Here is an 18,129-nt window from a genome sequence, read left to right as displayed (position 1 = left end):
AAAGGTGTGCAACAAGGTTGTATTCTTTTAACATACTTATTCAACCTGTATGCTGAGCAAATGACCGTCGATAGGATTATAAAAACTGTTTCCTCTTTCTATAACCTTTTACATTCCTCATTTGTAATGATGGGAAAGGACAAGTGTTAATTCCTAACAAAACAAGTGCTATATGTTTTTTCAGTATTTTTCACATTCTGAATGATTCAATAGGATATTCTCTTGTAATATATATCCTTCAAACAATGTAAGTTTATAAATGCATTTATAGAAATTTTGTGCCTAACTCACTTTACAACCACTTGTAAATCATCCTTTATGGTCCAAATCAGGCCCACCAGCCTTTTATCATAAATAAAGTTTCGTTGGAATACAACCAGAACCAATCATTTTGTGTTGTCAGTGATTGCTTCTGGGACTTCTAGTGTGGCACTGTTGATCTTCAGTGGATTTGGAACCACAAGGTCGGCAATTCAGACCCACCAGCTGCTCCTCGGAAACCTTATAGAGGGTCGCAGTGAGTCAGAACTGACTTGCCAGCACTTAACAACGAGGATTGCTTTTGCGCCCTGGGGGCCCAGTGGTTATGTGCTCAGCTGTTTGAATGCGGTAGTCTGCTTCCATAAAGATTGGTGGTGGTGGTGTGTTGTGGAGTCAGTTCTGACACATAGTGAGCCTGCATAGGGTTTCCAAGGCTATAAATCTTTATGGGAGCAGAACTCATCTTTCTCCCATGGAACATACTGTAGTTTTGAACTGCTGACCTTCATGTTAGCAGCCCGACTCGTAACCACTATGCTACCAGAGCTCCTTATAGCTCAGGAAACCTATGGGGCAGTTCAACTCTGTCCTATAGGGTCACTGAGTGTAAATTGATTCTACCACAAGTTTGTGTTTTTGGTTATAGTTGCTTTTGCCTACAAAGGTAAGAAACTGTATGAGCCACAAACCCTAAAATATTTGACATCTGGACCTTTATAGAGAAAGTTTACCTTCTTATATTATCAACTTCTAATGGTGCTGCTGTAGTCTCTTCAGCTTTTATCATTTTACTTCTTCAGCTTATATAATCTTACTGTAAAGAATTTGTTATTTATTTTATTAGGGCAAGAAAATAGATTATTTAATATAAATGGTATTATTGAAAATAAAAAGTAAAATTTACTCTACATCCTTATTTGTATTTTATGGATAACAAACACTAGAAACTTGTCATTCTCCAAGCTGAAAAAAATATATATAAGGAGCTCTGGTGGCATAGTGGTTATGAGTTGGGCTGCTAACCTCAAAGTCAGCAGTTCGAAACTACCAGTGATTCCACAGGAGAAAGATGAGGCTTTCTGCTCTTGTAAAGATTTACAGCCTCGGAAACCCTATACAGGGTCGCTATGGGGTCGGAACCGACTCGATGGCACTTAACAACAATATATATATATACTTTTCAGTGTTTGTTATCCATAAATTCAAAATAGGACTCATAACATTTTAGGACTCCTGGTGTGGCACTGGACTGCGAACCGCAAGGTCAGCAGTTCAAACCCTACATAGGGTCGCTAAGAGTTGGAACCAAGTCTGTGGTACTTAACAACAACTTTACTTTTTATTTGAATTTTTAGAGATTTACCCCGAGACCATTTTTTTAGAGAAACTTTCATCAGTACTGAAGTCAGTGATTTCACCAGTCACTAACAGTATGAGATCAAGAACTATTTTAACAAGAGGCAGAATAAATTGCCGGCTAACACTGTAGCTTTCCTGACACCTGGAAGTATTACTGAATATTATTATATAAATGTGGTATTCAGTCCTGACTAACGGTGACCCTGTCTAGGTAGGGTTTCCTTGTGGCTTGCAGTCCAGTGCTGATCCTGCAGTTCCAAACCAGGAGTCCATCTTACCCATATGTGCATATGTAAATTTTACTAACTGGACAATTTGAGATTCTTAAAGCTACAACCAAAGATAGTGGGGAACTGAATGCTTAAATTAAAAAGGAGTCCTTGTATGCAAACTAGAAGCCAAAAATATTTAAGTTCACTCATACTTATTCATAATGATTAGGACTGTTTTCAACATGGCAAAGGCACATCTCTCAGGACCCCAAACTCAACAGTGTTATTCAGTGCCCTCTATACAGTCTCAACTCCTAGAGACCATATGCACAACAGAACCAAACACTGCCTAGGCCTGCCCCATCCTCACAGTTGTTATATTTGAGCTCATTGTTGCTGCCACTGTGTCATTCCATCTCACTGGGGTCTTCTTTATCACTGACCCTCCACTTTTCCTAGCATGATGTCCTTTTCCGGGGACTGGTCCCTCCTAACAACATGTCCTCACTTCTAAGGCACATTCTAGCTGTACTTCTTCCAAGACACATTTGTTTGTTTTTCTGGTAGTCCATGGTATTTCCAATATGCTTCTCCAACATCATAATTCAAATGCAGCAATACTTCTATGATGGAAGCAGACAGACTACCACATTCGAACAGCCAAGCGCTTAACTTCAGTACAACACAATGACAGGAGTGGTGGAACTAAACAATAGGACACTTATATAGCATACTATAGAGGTAGCGAGTTATGTAGCACATCTTTTAATACCTATTACAAACTTGGTTATCTAATTTTAAAAATAATTAGAGTTTCTATGTCTTTAGGCACAGGTTGAATAATGAAACTGATAATGTTTTGTCTTGTTTCAAAGGATGCCATCAACCAACCAGGCCACGTTAGACTATTTGTGACAAGGATCATGCAGGAATTTGAAAGTGACACATTTTTTCCTGAAATTGATTTAGAGAAGTACAGACTTCTCCCAGAGTAAGTATATTATTTATTAATTGGAATAACTTCTTTGGATTTCCTGTGTAAGAATTGTAGAAAAGATCACATCTTTTCAGATTGAATTCAGTCAGGCTACCAGCATGTCTTATAGACAACTACTGTAGGACTCGTGGTATGGCACTGTAGGATCAGAACTGGACTGTGAACCACAAGGTTGACAGTTCAAACCCACCAGCTGCTCCTTGAAAACCTTATACAGGGTCGCTGTGGGTTGGAAGCAACTAGATGGCACTTAACAACAATAACAGGAATTTTGGGAAATCTATAATAGATTTGGGAATGTTCAGGATTTAATGATTTTACTGAAATCTAGAAGTTGTTAAGTGCGATCAAGTCGGTCCCGATTCATTGTGACCCTGTATAGGGTTTCTGAGTAGTAGCTAGAGAGTTCAAACCGCTGACCTTGCATTTCAAACTGACCACGCGATCTAGTGCTGATCCTGTAGCGCTACACCAGGATTCAATGAAATTGAGAAGAATCATTAATTCATTCCACCAGATTTGTTTTCAGCACCTGATACTGTTCTAGCATTGGGCCAGCAGTATTACTAAGGTATCCCTGCTCCACAGGAGCTTATATTCATTCTAGTCGTGGGGAAGGTGGCAAACAACAGAGAAATGTCAAAAGAGGTGCTGTGCAGAGAGAACACTGTGATGAGGGAGATTCTGTGTAGTCTGTAGTCTGAGAAGTACTCTCTGAAGTCATGATTGAGGTCTGTGTTGAGTTCTGTATGGCAAGAAGCTGGTCATGCCAAGAGCAGGGAAGAGCATTCTGTACACTGGGAAATAGCTAGTGCAGAGGCCTGAGGACAGCTTATCATGTTCCCAGGGTAACTAAAGACTACTGTGGATGGGGTGTGGCCCAGACCAAGTGCAAGTTGAGAAGGTTCTGAAAAGAGGATGACATCGTTCTAGCTACTTTATGGAGACTAAATTATATTTAGTCTTATATAGATTGTAAGGGTTCAAGAGTGAAGAAAGGAGACCAATTAGGAAGTTATTGAAGTAGTTCAAATGAAAGATGATGAAGCTTGAATTAAAGTGGTAGCAGCATGGAGATGGAGAGAAAGAATAGCTTTACTGTTGTCTCCATTATCTAGTGTAACGAATGCTACAAGGAGATGGCCTTAACAGACCAATGGAATCTCACAATTTAGGAGGCTAAACGTTTCAAATTCAGGATGCCAAGGAAGGCTTTCTCTCAGTCAGCTCAGGGGTGGGGAATGGGAAGGTCCTTGTGTCCTTTCAAGCTCTGTGGGCCTAGAGTCCTTGGTGATCTCCAGGTGTCTTGGCATCAATCTTTCCCTGGGTTGAGGCGGTTCTCAGCACAAGGAACCTGAACCAAAGAACCGCGCTTTCCTCCTGGCTTAGCTTTCTCGGTGAGAGTAGGTCCCTCTCCTCTGCTCTCTTTTTCTCACTTCAGATCTCTTGTAAGATAATAGGTAATGCAGGTCACACCCCAAGGAACCTCCACTTACATTGGATCAGGGCTGGTCCCATCAGATCACGTATGGGAGAGGATTACTAAATTGTATCACTGCCACATTATGCCATTGCTTAACTGTCAAATTACTAGGCATCATGGTCCAGCCAAATTGACTTATTTTGGGGGCCACAGTTCAATCCATGACAACTATAGAGTTGAGACTCCCAATTTTGAAAATTCATAACATTTTAGGTTAAAAGCAATTTTCAGCCATTGGCTACGGAGAATAAAAGTAAGAATATTAATTAGATCAACATTTTAGACCCATTTTCGTTTAGACCAGCATATTCTTTCAGTTGTACAAGTTTTTTTTGTTGTTGTTTTTGAAATGCCTTCTAAAAGACTATTCAGAACCAGGTCTGAGTAAATGTATGGGCAACCTTTAGGGTTACTGTTGCTGCTGTTACTGTTTTAGGTGCAGTAGAGACAGTTCCAACTCATAGTGACCCCCTATACAACAGACCCAAACCCTACACCTTCCTGTGTTAACCTCATAATCATCGCTTCATTTGAGCCCATTGTTACACATCTACAGTAATAATGTTTAATCAAATGAAATATTTGATTTTCTTTAACTCTTAACTGTTGTTAAGTGTCGTCGAGTCAGTTCCAGCTCATAGCGACCTGTATAGGGTTTCCAAGGAACAGCTGGTGAGTTTGAACCGCCAACCTTGCAGTTCAAACTGACCTTGAGGTCTAGTGCTTATCCTGCAACACCACACCAGGACTCCTAGCCCTTAACTAGGCCTAAAGAAAATTGGAAATTATTAAGAACTCTTGTTGTTAAGTGCCATCAAGTTCCAAGGAGCAGCTGGTGAGCTTGAACCACTGACTTTGCATTTCAAACAACTTTGCTGTCTGACGCATTAGCCCACAGCGCCACACCAGGACTCCTAAATTGCTAAAACACAAGACTTTTGCTTACAGTCTGCAAAAGTGACTACTTGCAAAACCTATACTTTTGTGGGTAGGATATCATATGTTTATGGAGTCCTGGTGTGGCACAGTAGGATAAGCATTGGACTACTAACTGCAAGGCCGGCAGTTCATACGTACCAGCTACTCCTCATACAGGTACTATGAGTCGGCACTGACTTGATGGCACTTAACCAACAACAACAATGTAAAATTAGTTGTTACTTTGTCACACCTGTCCAAGGCTTCAAAAATCTTGTGGGAAAATCCGATTATCTTTTAATTCCAGTTTTCAACGCACATTTTGAAGCCCACTTGTATATTTTCTTTTGTACTGCTTAGGTTGATGATTCTCACATGATATAAATATCGATCTTTATTGTCCCCTATTTCTTATCTCTCTGCTACTGACTGGAATAGATTATTATGTAAACCTGCTCCATATTAAATACCTTTGCAAATCTTACTCTTCTCATTATAGGTGACTCTTTAAGATCCTTGTAATGTAAAACAAATACCAGGCCAATAGATACTCATTTCTAAGTTATTTTTCATGGTTTTAGAAATAACTTCTTTATACTTTTCCTTTGTCTTATTAACTGACAATCTCAGCACTAGTTGAGAATTTGGTGGCGGGGGTGGGTATAGATGATTCTTTTTGTGACTCATTCCAAAGAAATTTAAATTATGATTTAAAGTTGGTATAGTAAAATCATTTATTTTAAAAGGTGTGGGTTATGGTAAGGAGGAAATACTACTGCTAAAACAGTGGGCCAAAACCATCTCTGAACATGTCTGGTATATAGAAACAGCTCTTTCCTCTACATACAAATCTTTCCAGAGAAAGCTGCTTTTCTTTATACGTTGTTGTTGTTAGGTGCCGTCAAGTCAGTTCTGACCCTGTGCGCAACAGAACAAAACATCTCCCGGTCTTGAGCCATCCTCACAATTGTTGTTACATTTGAACCCATTGTTTTTGCCACTGTGTCAATTCATCTCATACTTCTTCTAAGACAGATTTGTTTGTTCTTCTGGAAGCCCATGGTACTTTTAATATTCTTCTCCAATACCACTTCGTATTTTAATTGTATTTTTTACCAAAATAACGTAATCTCAAATTAGTCAACTCACCATTATGTTGGAGATGCTGAGATTTAAATAGGAGTGCTTATGTAGACCCCTACTCTACAAGTTTGGTAAAGTGGAAGGTCGGAGAGAACAAGAAAGGACCCCCCCCCACCCCCGAACAAGATGGATTGGCACAGTGACAGCAGCAATGGGTTCAAGTGTTTCGTTCTTTTTTGCATAAGGTCAGAACCAACTCGACAGCACCTTCTATAGGGTTTCTGAGGAGTAGCTGGTGAGCTTGAACCACTGATCTTGCAGTTCAGACCGATTTTTCAGTCCAACACATTAACCCACAGCGCCATACCAGGACTCCTCTAAAAATAGCAGATTTTAGCAAAAGAGTTGCAGTAAGCCACGTAATGGAGAATTAGAACAGATTCTGTCATGCAAGGCTTGTCTGTCACTTCTGTTGTGCTGGTATACAGGCAGGGGTTGAATTTTCTTTTTCTTCTGCCCACATGGAAAGTTGATGGCAAGAACATGGTGAAAAAGTTCTGAAGAAATTTCATATTAGCTGGATAATACAGTGTAAAGACACAAGAGAAATTGCTAACAGTAGTGTGCGGTAGGGAAAGAAGAAAAGGAGAAGGAGAAATTATACTTCTTATTTTCTAATCTTCTGTATAGTTTAAAGTTTAAATTTCTTCTTAGGATTTTCATGCGTAGTATATTTGCACAGTATTCAGGCAGTCTAACAGTGGCTTACCGTGGTGAAGAGCAAAGAAGAAAGAAAAACTTGCATTTGCTTTATACACTGTTGATACCTTTGGGCTGAGTGTCAGGAAAGCTCTATTTTTCACCGAAACATTATTTAACTCTGCATGTTTTTCTTTTACAGATACCCAGGTGTTCTTTCTGCTGTGCAAGAAGAGAAAGGCATTAAGTACAAATTTGAAGTATATGAAAAGAATGATTAATATGAAACCATCTCCTGATGTACTTCAAGGTGTTCTCTTCCTCTACAAAGAATTATGTATTTTAACATTAGGAAAAAGATTTTGTTGGCTTTTGATCTATGGATAGTTGTTTCTAAGCAGTGTTTTTGTTTTTTCCTCCATCAATCCTAAATACACTATCAGATGTCGTTTGTGCAACTTTTCTTATTATAACTACTAAAATGCCTCTCCCTCATGGGCCAGGATTGAGTCTATACCCGCCTACGTGTACAGTTAGGCGGGTCTGCTAAGACAGCTGAAAGTGGAAGAGCCCCTGGTAGCATGAGTTAACATTAAGGCCTATAGAAATAGGAGTTAGATAGATTAAAGCAAATGGTGGGAATCTATTAAAAACAGAAAGATTTTAAGTCAGGCTTTAACAGAAAATTGTATCAAAATTGGACTGTGAGTTATCCGGACTGTATGTGGTAAAAGTTCTTTTCATTTTAATGGTATCAGTGAATTGAGAACTTGGGTACATTAAGTAGAAACAGTAAAGAGTCAGTCAGAAGACTAATTTTTGATGATAAAACAGAAGAAAAAGTCTTAGACCTTTAGAAATTTTGTTTCTGATCTTCCATGAAATTCTGTGGGCTGTTACTTTTTTTTTTTTTTTTTAAAAAGGACTCTTAATAGCAAGCATAATGACTAAAATTAAAAATTTAAAGATGTAATGGATGAAAAATGACTTACTAGAACCCAAAATAAGTGAATCTAAAAATAAACTTAAAGGAGCTCTGGTAGCGTTGTGGTTATGAATCGGGCTGCTAACCTCAATCAAGGTCGGCAGTTCGAAACTACCAGATGTCACGCAGGTGAAAGATGAGGCTTTCTGCTCCTGTAAAGATTTGTAGCCTCAGAAACCCTGTGCAGGGTCACTATGAGTCGGAACCGACTCCACGGTACTTAACAACAACAGTCAGTTCTAATGCACAGCAACCCCGTATATGGTTTCTGAGGCCATAAATCTTTACAGGAACAGAAAGCCTCATCTTTCTACCACAGAGCATCTGATAGATTCTAACTGCTGACCATGCAAATTTCAGCCCAATTCATAACCCACTACACTCCCAGGGTTCCTTAAAGTCTTCTGTAGAGGTTAAGAAACAAACAAGAAAATTGGTTATACACAAAAATTAGGAATCAGTACTGCATAGGACTTAAAAACCACAAAAAAGAAAAGGGAATGCTGTCTGCTATGAATATAACCAGAAGTACTATGAAGGAGCTCTGGTAGTGTAGTGGTTACGAATCAGGCTGTGAACCACAAGGTCAGCAGTTTGAAACTACCAGCTGTTCCGTGGAAGAAAGATGAGGTGTTCTGCGCCCATAAAGATTTACAGCCTTGGAAACCCTGTACAGGGTCGCTATGAGTCGGAACTGACTCCACGGCACATAACAACTTTAAGTATTAGTATCTAGAACTTATAGAACTCAACAATTAACTGGCCGGTAAATAATGGAGAGATACATGTTCCCACTAATCATTGTTCTTGTTAAATGTCACTGAGTCAGTTCCCACTCAAAGCAACCCTGTATAGGGTTTCCAAGGATGGGATGGTGAACTTGAATCACCAAGCTTGTGGTTCAAACCAACCTTGCAGTCCAGCACATTAACCCACAGTACTACACCAGGACTCCCACTAATTATTAGTAATATGTAAATTAAATCCACAACGATACACCCCATCACACCATTTGGGTGTAACATTCTCACCAATACTTGTTCAATGCGGTCAAGTTGGTTCCAACTCAGCAACCCTGAGTAGGGTTTCTAAGGAGCAGCTGTTGAGTTGAAATGCTGTTCTTGTGGCTGTTGCAGTCCAGTGCTGTATCCCACAGCACCCCACCAGGACTCCATACCTGACATTATCAAACTTAAAATATTGGCAATACGTAGTTAGGTCACCCTTCAAGCTAGCTGTTCCACTCCTGGGTAAACAACAAGAGAAAAACTACATGCGTACTGAGATTTATTTATAGAAGAATGTTGTAGCTTGTTTGTACAAAATTGTAAACAATCTGGATATCCAGCAACAGGAAAATTAATGCTTCCTCAGAAAGTTGGAACTACAAATACCTTATGACCCAGCAATCCCTCTTGGTGATTGAACTATAATATATATTTAATTGATTATATACAATTTCTTGATGTATATCCACAAGAAATATGAGCCAGAACACATGTATATATATGAACACCAATGTTCTTTGCAGCCCTAATCACAATAGCAAAAAGATGGAGACAACCTAAGTGTCCATCAATGGAAGAATAGATAACAAACTTTAGTAAATACAATGGAATACTATGCAATCTTGAAGAATAACGGTGAATCTGCAAAACACCTCATGGATGAACCTCGAGTACATATGCTGAGTGAAATTAGCCAATCACAAAAGGAAAATATTGCATGAAATTTATTGTAAAAGCTTAAGAAGATTTCCATGCAAAAAGAAAAATGTATTGATGGCTACCAGGAGTGACAAGGAGGAGAGTAATTCATAGGGTAGTGGGTAGATTCATGATAGGTGAAGGAGAGGGCAATACATAAGGAGAGGAGGCCAGATAAGCAAGTGACAACAGGGGGAGACTTAGGGAGGTATGCATGGGCTAAATGAGATAAAGGTAAATAATGATTTATATACAACCTTGGAACAACCGTATTCCGTGATACAGGGATAGAGATACAGTCTGAATGAGTAAAGGAGGGGGAAAATGTTTAGGAGCTTGACTCTTGTGGATATTGGTTTCCCCTGCCTACTATTCTAAAACAATAAGTGTGATAGAAATGAACATTGGGTATTGGGGTTATAGAAAACTTGCAACCTGTCTTTAGCTTATAACTGATTGGATTAGTTAAAAAAGGGAATTAGAATTTGCTCAGGGAAATAGGCTTCTTCTTGAGTCTTTGTGGAGTGTGGGGCCTTAGGTGGAATCCTGAGTCCAACCCTGAACCTTCTGAGATGTGAAGACATACAGACCAACTTGGAACAGCTAGAACAGAAGATTCTTACTGAATGAAAGACCAGCAGGGAAAAAAGCAAACTGACTGCTAGAATACAAGCAATCTGTTTGCCTTAGAGGCATCAAGGCAAGAAAAGTCAGACCCTCAGGGTAAACTCCCTTCCAAGACTGATACTCAAAGACAACCCACGAGCAGTCTTGTAAGCTCAGTGGTGACCACCCAGGTCTACTTGTGAGTGGAAGTGGGGGAAATGCAGCAATAAAGACGGGCTGAGTTTGGCCATGTTCTATTAACACCCATTGACCTTGAGATGAGAGAGACAAGAGGAAGGGCTACCTGGTCTAAAGTTTAGAGAGATGTGTGAAATCCCAAGCCCATGGACACTGACCTAGCCACTGGGAGTTGAGAGTGCAGCAGTTAGCTGATTTGAAGTGCACGGAGGCATGCGTGAATTTCCAAACTTGCAGACATTCCCCACTTAACCTAGCTGGATGGCTAGCTGACCAGAACTTGACCAGATAAAGATAAAGAAGTTTGATACTGAGAAAGCATAAATTGCCACGATTTGATCAACTGGACCTTTGCTTATGAATGTCATTGCTCAAAATTCCAACCAAAATGAAAGGATTCTTCATATCAAGGATTAAGCTTGTTTCCTCAGTGCACTGAGTTGGTTGTTGTTAAGTGCAGTCAAGTTGGTTCTGACACATAGCGACCCTATACAGGGTTTTTAAGGAGCAGTTGGTCAGCTTGAACCGCCGACCTTGTGGTTCAAACTGACTTTGCAGCCCAGTGTACAAACCCACAGCGCCACACCAGGACTCCCACTGGGTTGATAGGGATGGGAAATTCAGACAGAGACTATCAAAAATGGGGGCCTATCTCACCCAGAACCTTCTGAGGTGGGACATTCCCACTTCAAAGGACAAGCAGACCAGCCTAGAATACCTAGAGGAACAGAAGATACTTCTTGAAAGAAAGACCAGCAGGAAAAATCCAAAATATAAATGACAGTCTGATTGGCTACTACAAGAACAAGCAAGTTGTTCACTGGGAAGTCATCAAGGCAAGCAAACAAGTCCCTTCAGGACAAATCCCTCTCCAAGACTGAAACTCAAAGGGGACACATGAGCAGGCATGTAAGCTTGCTAATGACTATGTTGGTCTCCTGGAGAGTGGAAGAGGGGGAACGGCAGCAATGAATATAATGGGTCGAGTCCAACCACGTTCCACAGACTCTGGAGATGAGAGAGAGAAGAGGGGGCGTTGGTTGGTCTAAAATGTGGTAAGACCTGTGGACTCCTGAGCCCATGGAAAAGGACATAGCCATAGAGGACTGGAGTTCAGAGCAAAGCACCCATCTGATAAGAAGTGAGGGAAGATGCACAAGAACACCCGAACTTGTAGATAGTACCTACTCGACCTAGCTTCGATGGCTTGATGATCAGAACTCAACTAAAAGATTTAAAAAAAAAAAAAAGTTTTTAATACAGGAAACAAGTGTAAATTGCTACAATTTGATGAACTTGACCTATACCTATGGATGTAGTAGCTCAAAATACCAACTGAGAGGGAAGGAGTCTTCACATCCAGATCAAGCCTATCCCCTGTGTATACAGGGTTGATAGGGACGGGCAACTTATACAGTGGCTACCTAAAATGGGAGGGACTATAAAGGCACGAAGTGACTGGTTACAAGTTTTCAAGAGGGAGTTTAGTTTCAGTGTGTGGGGAAGATAGAATTCCCCCACTGAATAGTTTTCATCTTGTCTAGATGGATCTGGTGAAAGGAGATGGGGATAAGACTCTTAAGATTTAATAGTGAGAAATTGTTATCATGACTAATTGCGACTGTCACAACTGTAAAGGCAGAAGTTTTGTAACAAAAAGAGGGGAGTAGTTAATCTTACAATCCAGGAACATGGAACCCTAGGACCATCAAGGAAGAAGAGCATGAACAGTATGTAGGACTCTATCCAGAGAAGCAATGACACCAGAGATGGAAACAGAAAATGAGGGCATCGAGAGATAGAGCAGCTGAGGACTCTAGGCTTGTCGAGAACCGGCCTCGACATGAGAGTTTTGTTCACGAAGTAGGGAGATCTGGCGGCGACAGAGATAGAGAAAAAATACAAACACACAAGAGAGACAAGAAGACACCCCGAAACTAGAGTGGATGCGAAACTGGCGGGCAGACCCTGGACTACAGGAAGTGTGGCCCCTGCAGGCAGTAAATGCACAGCCCTGCAGGCAGTAACGCATGAGGGCTTCGTCTGCACCTCCGTTTTATTTCAGGGAGGAGCTTTACACAAAGGAAAGCGGGGTTTATTCAGACAGGGTACAGAAGTGAAATATGATTAATCGTTCAAAACAGGACACAGTGATTCATAGGCACAAATTCTAAAACATACATCACAAATTGTCTTGATAATCTAACATCCTTAATTTTCCAGAAATTCAAGCAAATTGTTATATGGTACTTTTCAGGTTCGAATCCCAGGGCAGCAACTCAGTTTCTCAAGCCTAATTAACATACCTATAGCACCTAATCTCAAATGGGAAAAGGTGAAAAGGATTGGGAGGAGTCCCGCTGTGTCAGCTGCCTGGCCGAGGCTTGCAGGAGGAAGAAGGACTCCTAGCTTAATGGTCTGCACCTGGGGGTGATTGAGAAGGCTGCCGCTATTGTTCTTTGGACAAAACCCCAGAATTGGTCAATCTACTTTGGGTGAATTCCTTAGGGGAATTTTTTCTCCAGTGTCTCCCAGCAAACTTGCCCTAGGAACTTTTAGGCCTCGGCTTTAGAAGAAGTTTTTGTTTTAATATTTGTCCATGGATATCAAGTGCTCATGTATTAAGTTAATATCAAACATAACTGAATAATTTGATAAAGAACAGTTTGCTATGTTTGCCAGGTGGCCAGAGTTTGCTCCTCAGAGAGATTTGTTCCCAGAACCTTAAGCACTGCCAACACAGTGGAGTCATTAAGAGAGGCACATAAGAAACCATTTTCTCAGAAGCTACAATTACTGGAGTTCAAAGCATAGAATGAATTAATAGGACTAAAGCAAATTATACAGAGCTAGCCCAACAGTGAGTTCGTAAAAGCCAATAAACCCGGGATGTCCGGAGGTTACTTCCTTGGGCCCTCAGGGTCCCTGGCTAGCAAGCCTGAGTGGCGCCGCTGTGTTGGTTTTTCGTCCATGACACAGGGCTTCAACATCTTAGTGATTGCGGTCTGCAACATAGACTCATGGAAAGAGAAAGGCTGTGTGCTGGCGGCAAGAGGCTGATGGCCAGGAAGCAAGCGATAGAGCTCTGACAGCATAGCGGTTCCAAATCAGGCTGCTAACCTCAAAGTCTGCTGTTAAAACTACCAGCTGTTCCACAGGAGAAAGATAAGGTTTTCTGTTCCTGTAAAGATTTACAGCCTCAGAAACCCTGTACAGGGTCATTATGAGTCGGAACCGACTCCACAGCACATAACCACCACCATGTATATATACATATATATATTTATATAAAGAAAATGATAATTGATCAAGGAAAAAAAAGAAGAAACCAAGTGGAAAGAACAAAAACTTAAATGTATTCCCATTGACTACTGTGTAACCCTGTGACTCACCCCTCAAGAAAACAGGCCTGAAAGCATCCAATTAAAGCACTTTGCTAATCATAAATTAAAAAATTTTTTTTAAATGGGGGTGCTATAAAGTGACTGGCTTACAAGCGTTCATGAGTCTGTTTAGTTTCAGAATGTGGCATATAAGGTAGAATCCCCATTGAATAGTTTACCTATTTTCCAGATGAATCTAGTGTAAGGGGATGGGGAATGAAGGTGATAGGATTTTATGATTCAGTATGCCACAATCGTAATTGCAAATGAAGTCTAACTCTAAGGTGGCGGTGGTGGTGGTAGTGTGCCGTGGAGTTGGTTCTGACTCATAGCGACCTTGTATAGGGTTTCTAAGGCTGTAAATCTTTATGCGAGCAGAAAGCCTCATCTTTCTCCTGTGGAACGGCTGATTGTTTTGAACTGCTAACCTTGAGGTTAGAGCCCAACTCGTAACCACTAAGCTACCAGAGCTCCTTGTAACCAAAAGGGGTGAGTCATTAATCTTTTATTTCAAGAACAGAAGACCCTAGGACCATCAAGAAGGAAGAGCATGAGTGGAGTGTGAGATCCTACCCAGAAAAGTGGTGACAGCAGAGATGGTGGCAGAGGCGATGGCATACAGAGATAAAACAGCTGAGGACTCTAGGCACATGGACTGAGAAGGGCTGTGTGCCTGTAGACAGGAAGCTGCCTCAAAAAATGTGCCCTTTGGACATTTAGATGAATATATATTTTTGTTTTGTATTTGTACATCAAATATTTTTACTTTGTTCGCTTGTGAAAACTAAGATGTAAAAGGGAAGCCACAAGTGGATGCAGGATAACTCTTGTTATAGGGAGGGGAGTGTAATCATTGAGATGAAACAAAACACGTGACTGGTTGAAAGTAAAGCTGATGATCGTGTCTGCCTTAAAAAAAAAAAAAAGGTCAGCATTTACCAAGGACAAAATTCAGAAGAGCTGAGAAAGAAGGCGGTATGGAAACAAGAAACACTAGAAGGAAGTGGGATAAGTGATATTCCTGAGAGGGAATGTATTGTTGAGATGAAGTGTATGATTTGTTGAATGTTGTAATCTGTTCTGTAAGTCTTCATTCAATTCACAGTAAAAAGTATATTCAAAACAAACCAAGAACAAAAAGATGAGGCTGTCTGCTCCCATAAAAATTCATAGACTTAGAAATCCTGTATAAGGTCATTATGAATCGAAATCAACTCTGTGGCAGTGGGTTTTTGTGTTGTTTATTTAGAAACAGAATTAGACTCTATAATGAAAAGATATTAGTGCTCATGAAATGATGCATCCTCTAGCCAAAAATTGTAGGAAAGGAGCCCTATAATCTACATGCAGTTTTGCTAGTGTTGTGATAAAGGCGAAATAACAGTAGTAGCCATTTCTAAATACCTTCTCTTGTCCTTTCTGTTCCCTAGGAAACATCATGTATACTACTATACTAGGCAGTTGTCAAAATTACAGTAGTAGCCATTTCTAACTATCTTCTCTTGTCCTTTCTGTTCCCTAGGAAACATCATGTATACTAGTACACTAGGAAGTTTCTCTGTCAATCTACTGACTTGTCCATTAAACCTCTTTCTTGGAACCAAAACAAAGGAGATCAAATCACATTGTTGTGTGGTATTTATTTCAAATACCTTTGCAATCAGTAACCAAACTATATATGAAATGCATTTAATGGAAGACGAAGTTTAGGTGGTCTCTACTTCTGTTTCCTTGAGTAATGGGACACCCACAAGATAACTCTTAAAGGAATGAAGGCTTAGTCTGCAAGAGCCAATGATGCTGGTGCTCAGGAAAAAAACAGATGGAGAAGAGATTTTCTTTTGTACTTATCCTTCACCTACCAACCAAACTCACTTGAGAAAGAGGTTCTAAATGACACCTCATCTTTTCCAATCCCAGTCTTCAGGTCTTCGTTTACCTACTTCAAAGAGCCAAATACTCATTTCCATGACAAGGGGTTAGGAAGCTTCCTATTGCCTCATATTGCTTAAGGCCTGTTTCTGATATAAGGCCAATTTGTAGCATCTCTAGTTTTCTGCCTCAGCATCCATTGGTTCCTCCTCATTGCCCTTTAATCTAGTTTCTGACATGACAATTCCTATGTTGTCACACAGTCTCCCAACAGTTGGAGTCTCTAACTGGTCATCTCTGCCATGCTCTATACTGCATATTTTTACCATTATTAAAAAACAAACAAACCCTGTGCAGTCTTGTGACCCACTCTCTCCATAGCTGTAGTAACTCCTTGCCCCTCCAGGTCATGCCCTATATGATTCCTTGCTACTGAACTGGAAACTTTTAAACTGATCAATAAGACTTCAGTATACACTCATCCTGCTTGCCTTACATAGGCCCACTCCTGGAGTGCCAGCTTGTTGTCTTGTTCCTGGTGTAAAATCCTGTGTGCCCCTGTTTCAAGACATGCTGTAGATTCCTCTCTCAGACTATGAGTCCCAAATTCTATTTGGTTTTTGGCCTTCTGGTGTGAGTCTCATTTCCTCAGAGCTCACCTCACAAATCATCCAAGGCACCCACCTACAGTTTCTCACTGTCAGTTCTCTTTACTTTTAATCAGTGAATTAGCAAAACTTTGAAATTTTTCCTCCAGTGCTTTATAATGAAGAATTTCAAACACACAGAAATTTGGAAAAACGATATAGTAATCACCCATATACTCACCACCTGGGGGCTTTCCAAAGAGAAGAAGAAGCATGGTAGATCACAGTATTCACACTTTGCTGTTTCTGCTTTATCCATATTTATGCATCTATCCATATTATATTTTGACGCATTTCAAAGTAAATTGTAGACATTAGTACACATCATCCCTAAGTACATTCCTGATATTTCACTTCATTAATTGGAGCTCAATATTCATTTACTTACATTAAGGTAAAATTTACCAAATGTACAGATCTCAAGTGTAACATGTTACGTGTTGTGGTACATTCATATGAATTCATGCAAATTAATTCATTATATATTACATCTATCATATATATACGAGTATAACAATATTGGTTATGTAGAATTTTGTGTACCATCTTTGGAATGTCAAAAGCTGTGTAACACACTGATGCAAGATTGAGCTTCAAGTGACCAATTTACAAAACGAACTATTTAAAAATGTATATAAACAAGAGAAAGGGAATACTTAGCTCTTCTAACATAGTGCTCTTTTTTTTTTTTTAATTTTTTTATGGGAACTGAAGAGAAAACCATGCTATCTTACCTCTTAGTCTCTGTATATGTGGTACCTTTGTCCTTTGCCTAAGTGCAGGCAAAATACTTGGAAAGAAAATTGTCATCCTGCATCCACTCTCCTCCTTGTTTACCATCAACTCTACTCTACATTTCTGATGAATTAAAAGCAAAAACAAGCAAACCAGGACTTCCGGTTCTGGTGGTGGCAGAGGCAGAGTCAGGTAAGATAGGCTCCATGGGGGGAGGGACTTAAAACTCAGAGAAGCTGCTTTCACGGAAGAGCACCAGAGCTCTGGATCGAGCATAAGGTGCAGGGTGTTAGTTTCCCCCACACACCAGTGGAAAAATCATGGTATAAAGGAAAATACTGTGATTAAGAAATTGCTCAAGACATGCTGTGCACACGCCTAACTGATCTTCATAGACAAAAATAGTAGACAATCTTTCTCCCATTAACTTCTCAATATCTATCTATGCACCTCTACAGTGGTGATTAGAGGAGGGGCCTGAGTGAGTGGACACCCCCACCCACTGCTGGAGGCTTCTATTGTGCACACACACTGCCTGTGTAGCAAGGCAACTGGCCAGTCAGCCACAGTTTTATTTTTATTTCAAAGTGGGTTTTTTTTTTTCTCTGTTTTTATATTACTTCTGCTTTGGTCCTTTTAATCACTCATTTTTCCTGGAGGTGGGAGCTTTTTCTCCCAGTGTTATCCAGGAAGAGACAGCAATCATGGCCATATAGCCAAGCTACAAGCACACTCTCTAATGTTCTTCCATTGAGACAAGAGCCAATAACAGCTGCTAAGCATTACATGCAAAAATGGAACCCTATCTCCAGATCATATCCACCAGGAGATGCCCAGTAAGCTTAATAACACAGCAACAAACATCCATTTAAGCATTAAAAACCCACATAACTACTGGAAATGACAAAAAATAACCCACACACAACAAAAGATCTCAAAACATGTCCAAAAACAGAAAAGAGTAACTGAGACAAATGAGCTGGAG

General features: G+C 40.2%; 1 protein-coding gene across 1 annotated transcript in view; it reads left to right on the top strand.

Annotated features, from left to right (window-relative positions):
- The window catches only part of DHFR (dihydrofolate reductase), a 26,588-nt gene extending 19,295 nt beyond the window's left edge, over positions 1-7,293 (top strand). Inside the window, exons 5-6 of the mRNA XM_006870585.1 lie at positions 2,727-2,823; positions 7,215-7,293. Coding sequence (XP_006870647.1) covers positions 2,727-2,823; positions 7,215-7,293 — 176 coding nt within the window. The remainder of the gene's footprint in view (positions 1-2,726; positions 2,824-7,214) is intronic.
- Positions 7,294-18,129: the final 10,836 nt, after the last annotated feature.

This window comes from Chrysochloris asiatica, unplaced genomic scaffold, assembly GCF_000296735.1.
Source record: "Chrysochloris asiatica unplaced genomic scaffold, ChrAsi1.0 scaffold00145, whole genome shotgun sequence".
Lineage (NCBI taxonomy): Eukaryota > Metazoa > Chordata > Mammalia > Afrosoricida > Chrysochloridae > Chrysochloris > Chrysochloris asiatica.
This window is presented reverse-complemented; position numbering and strand designations above follow the sequence as displayed.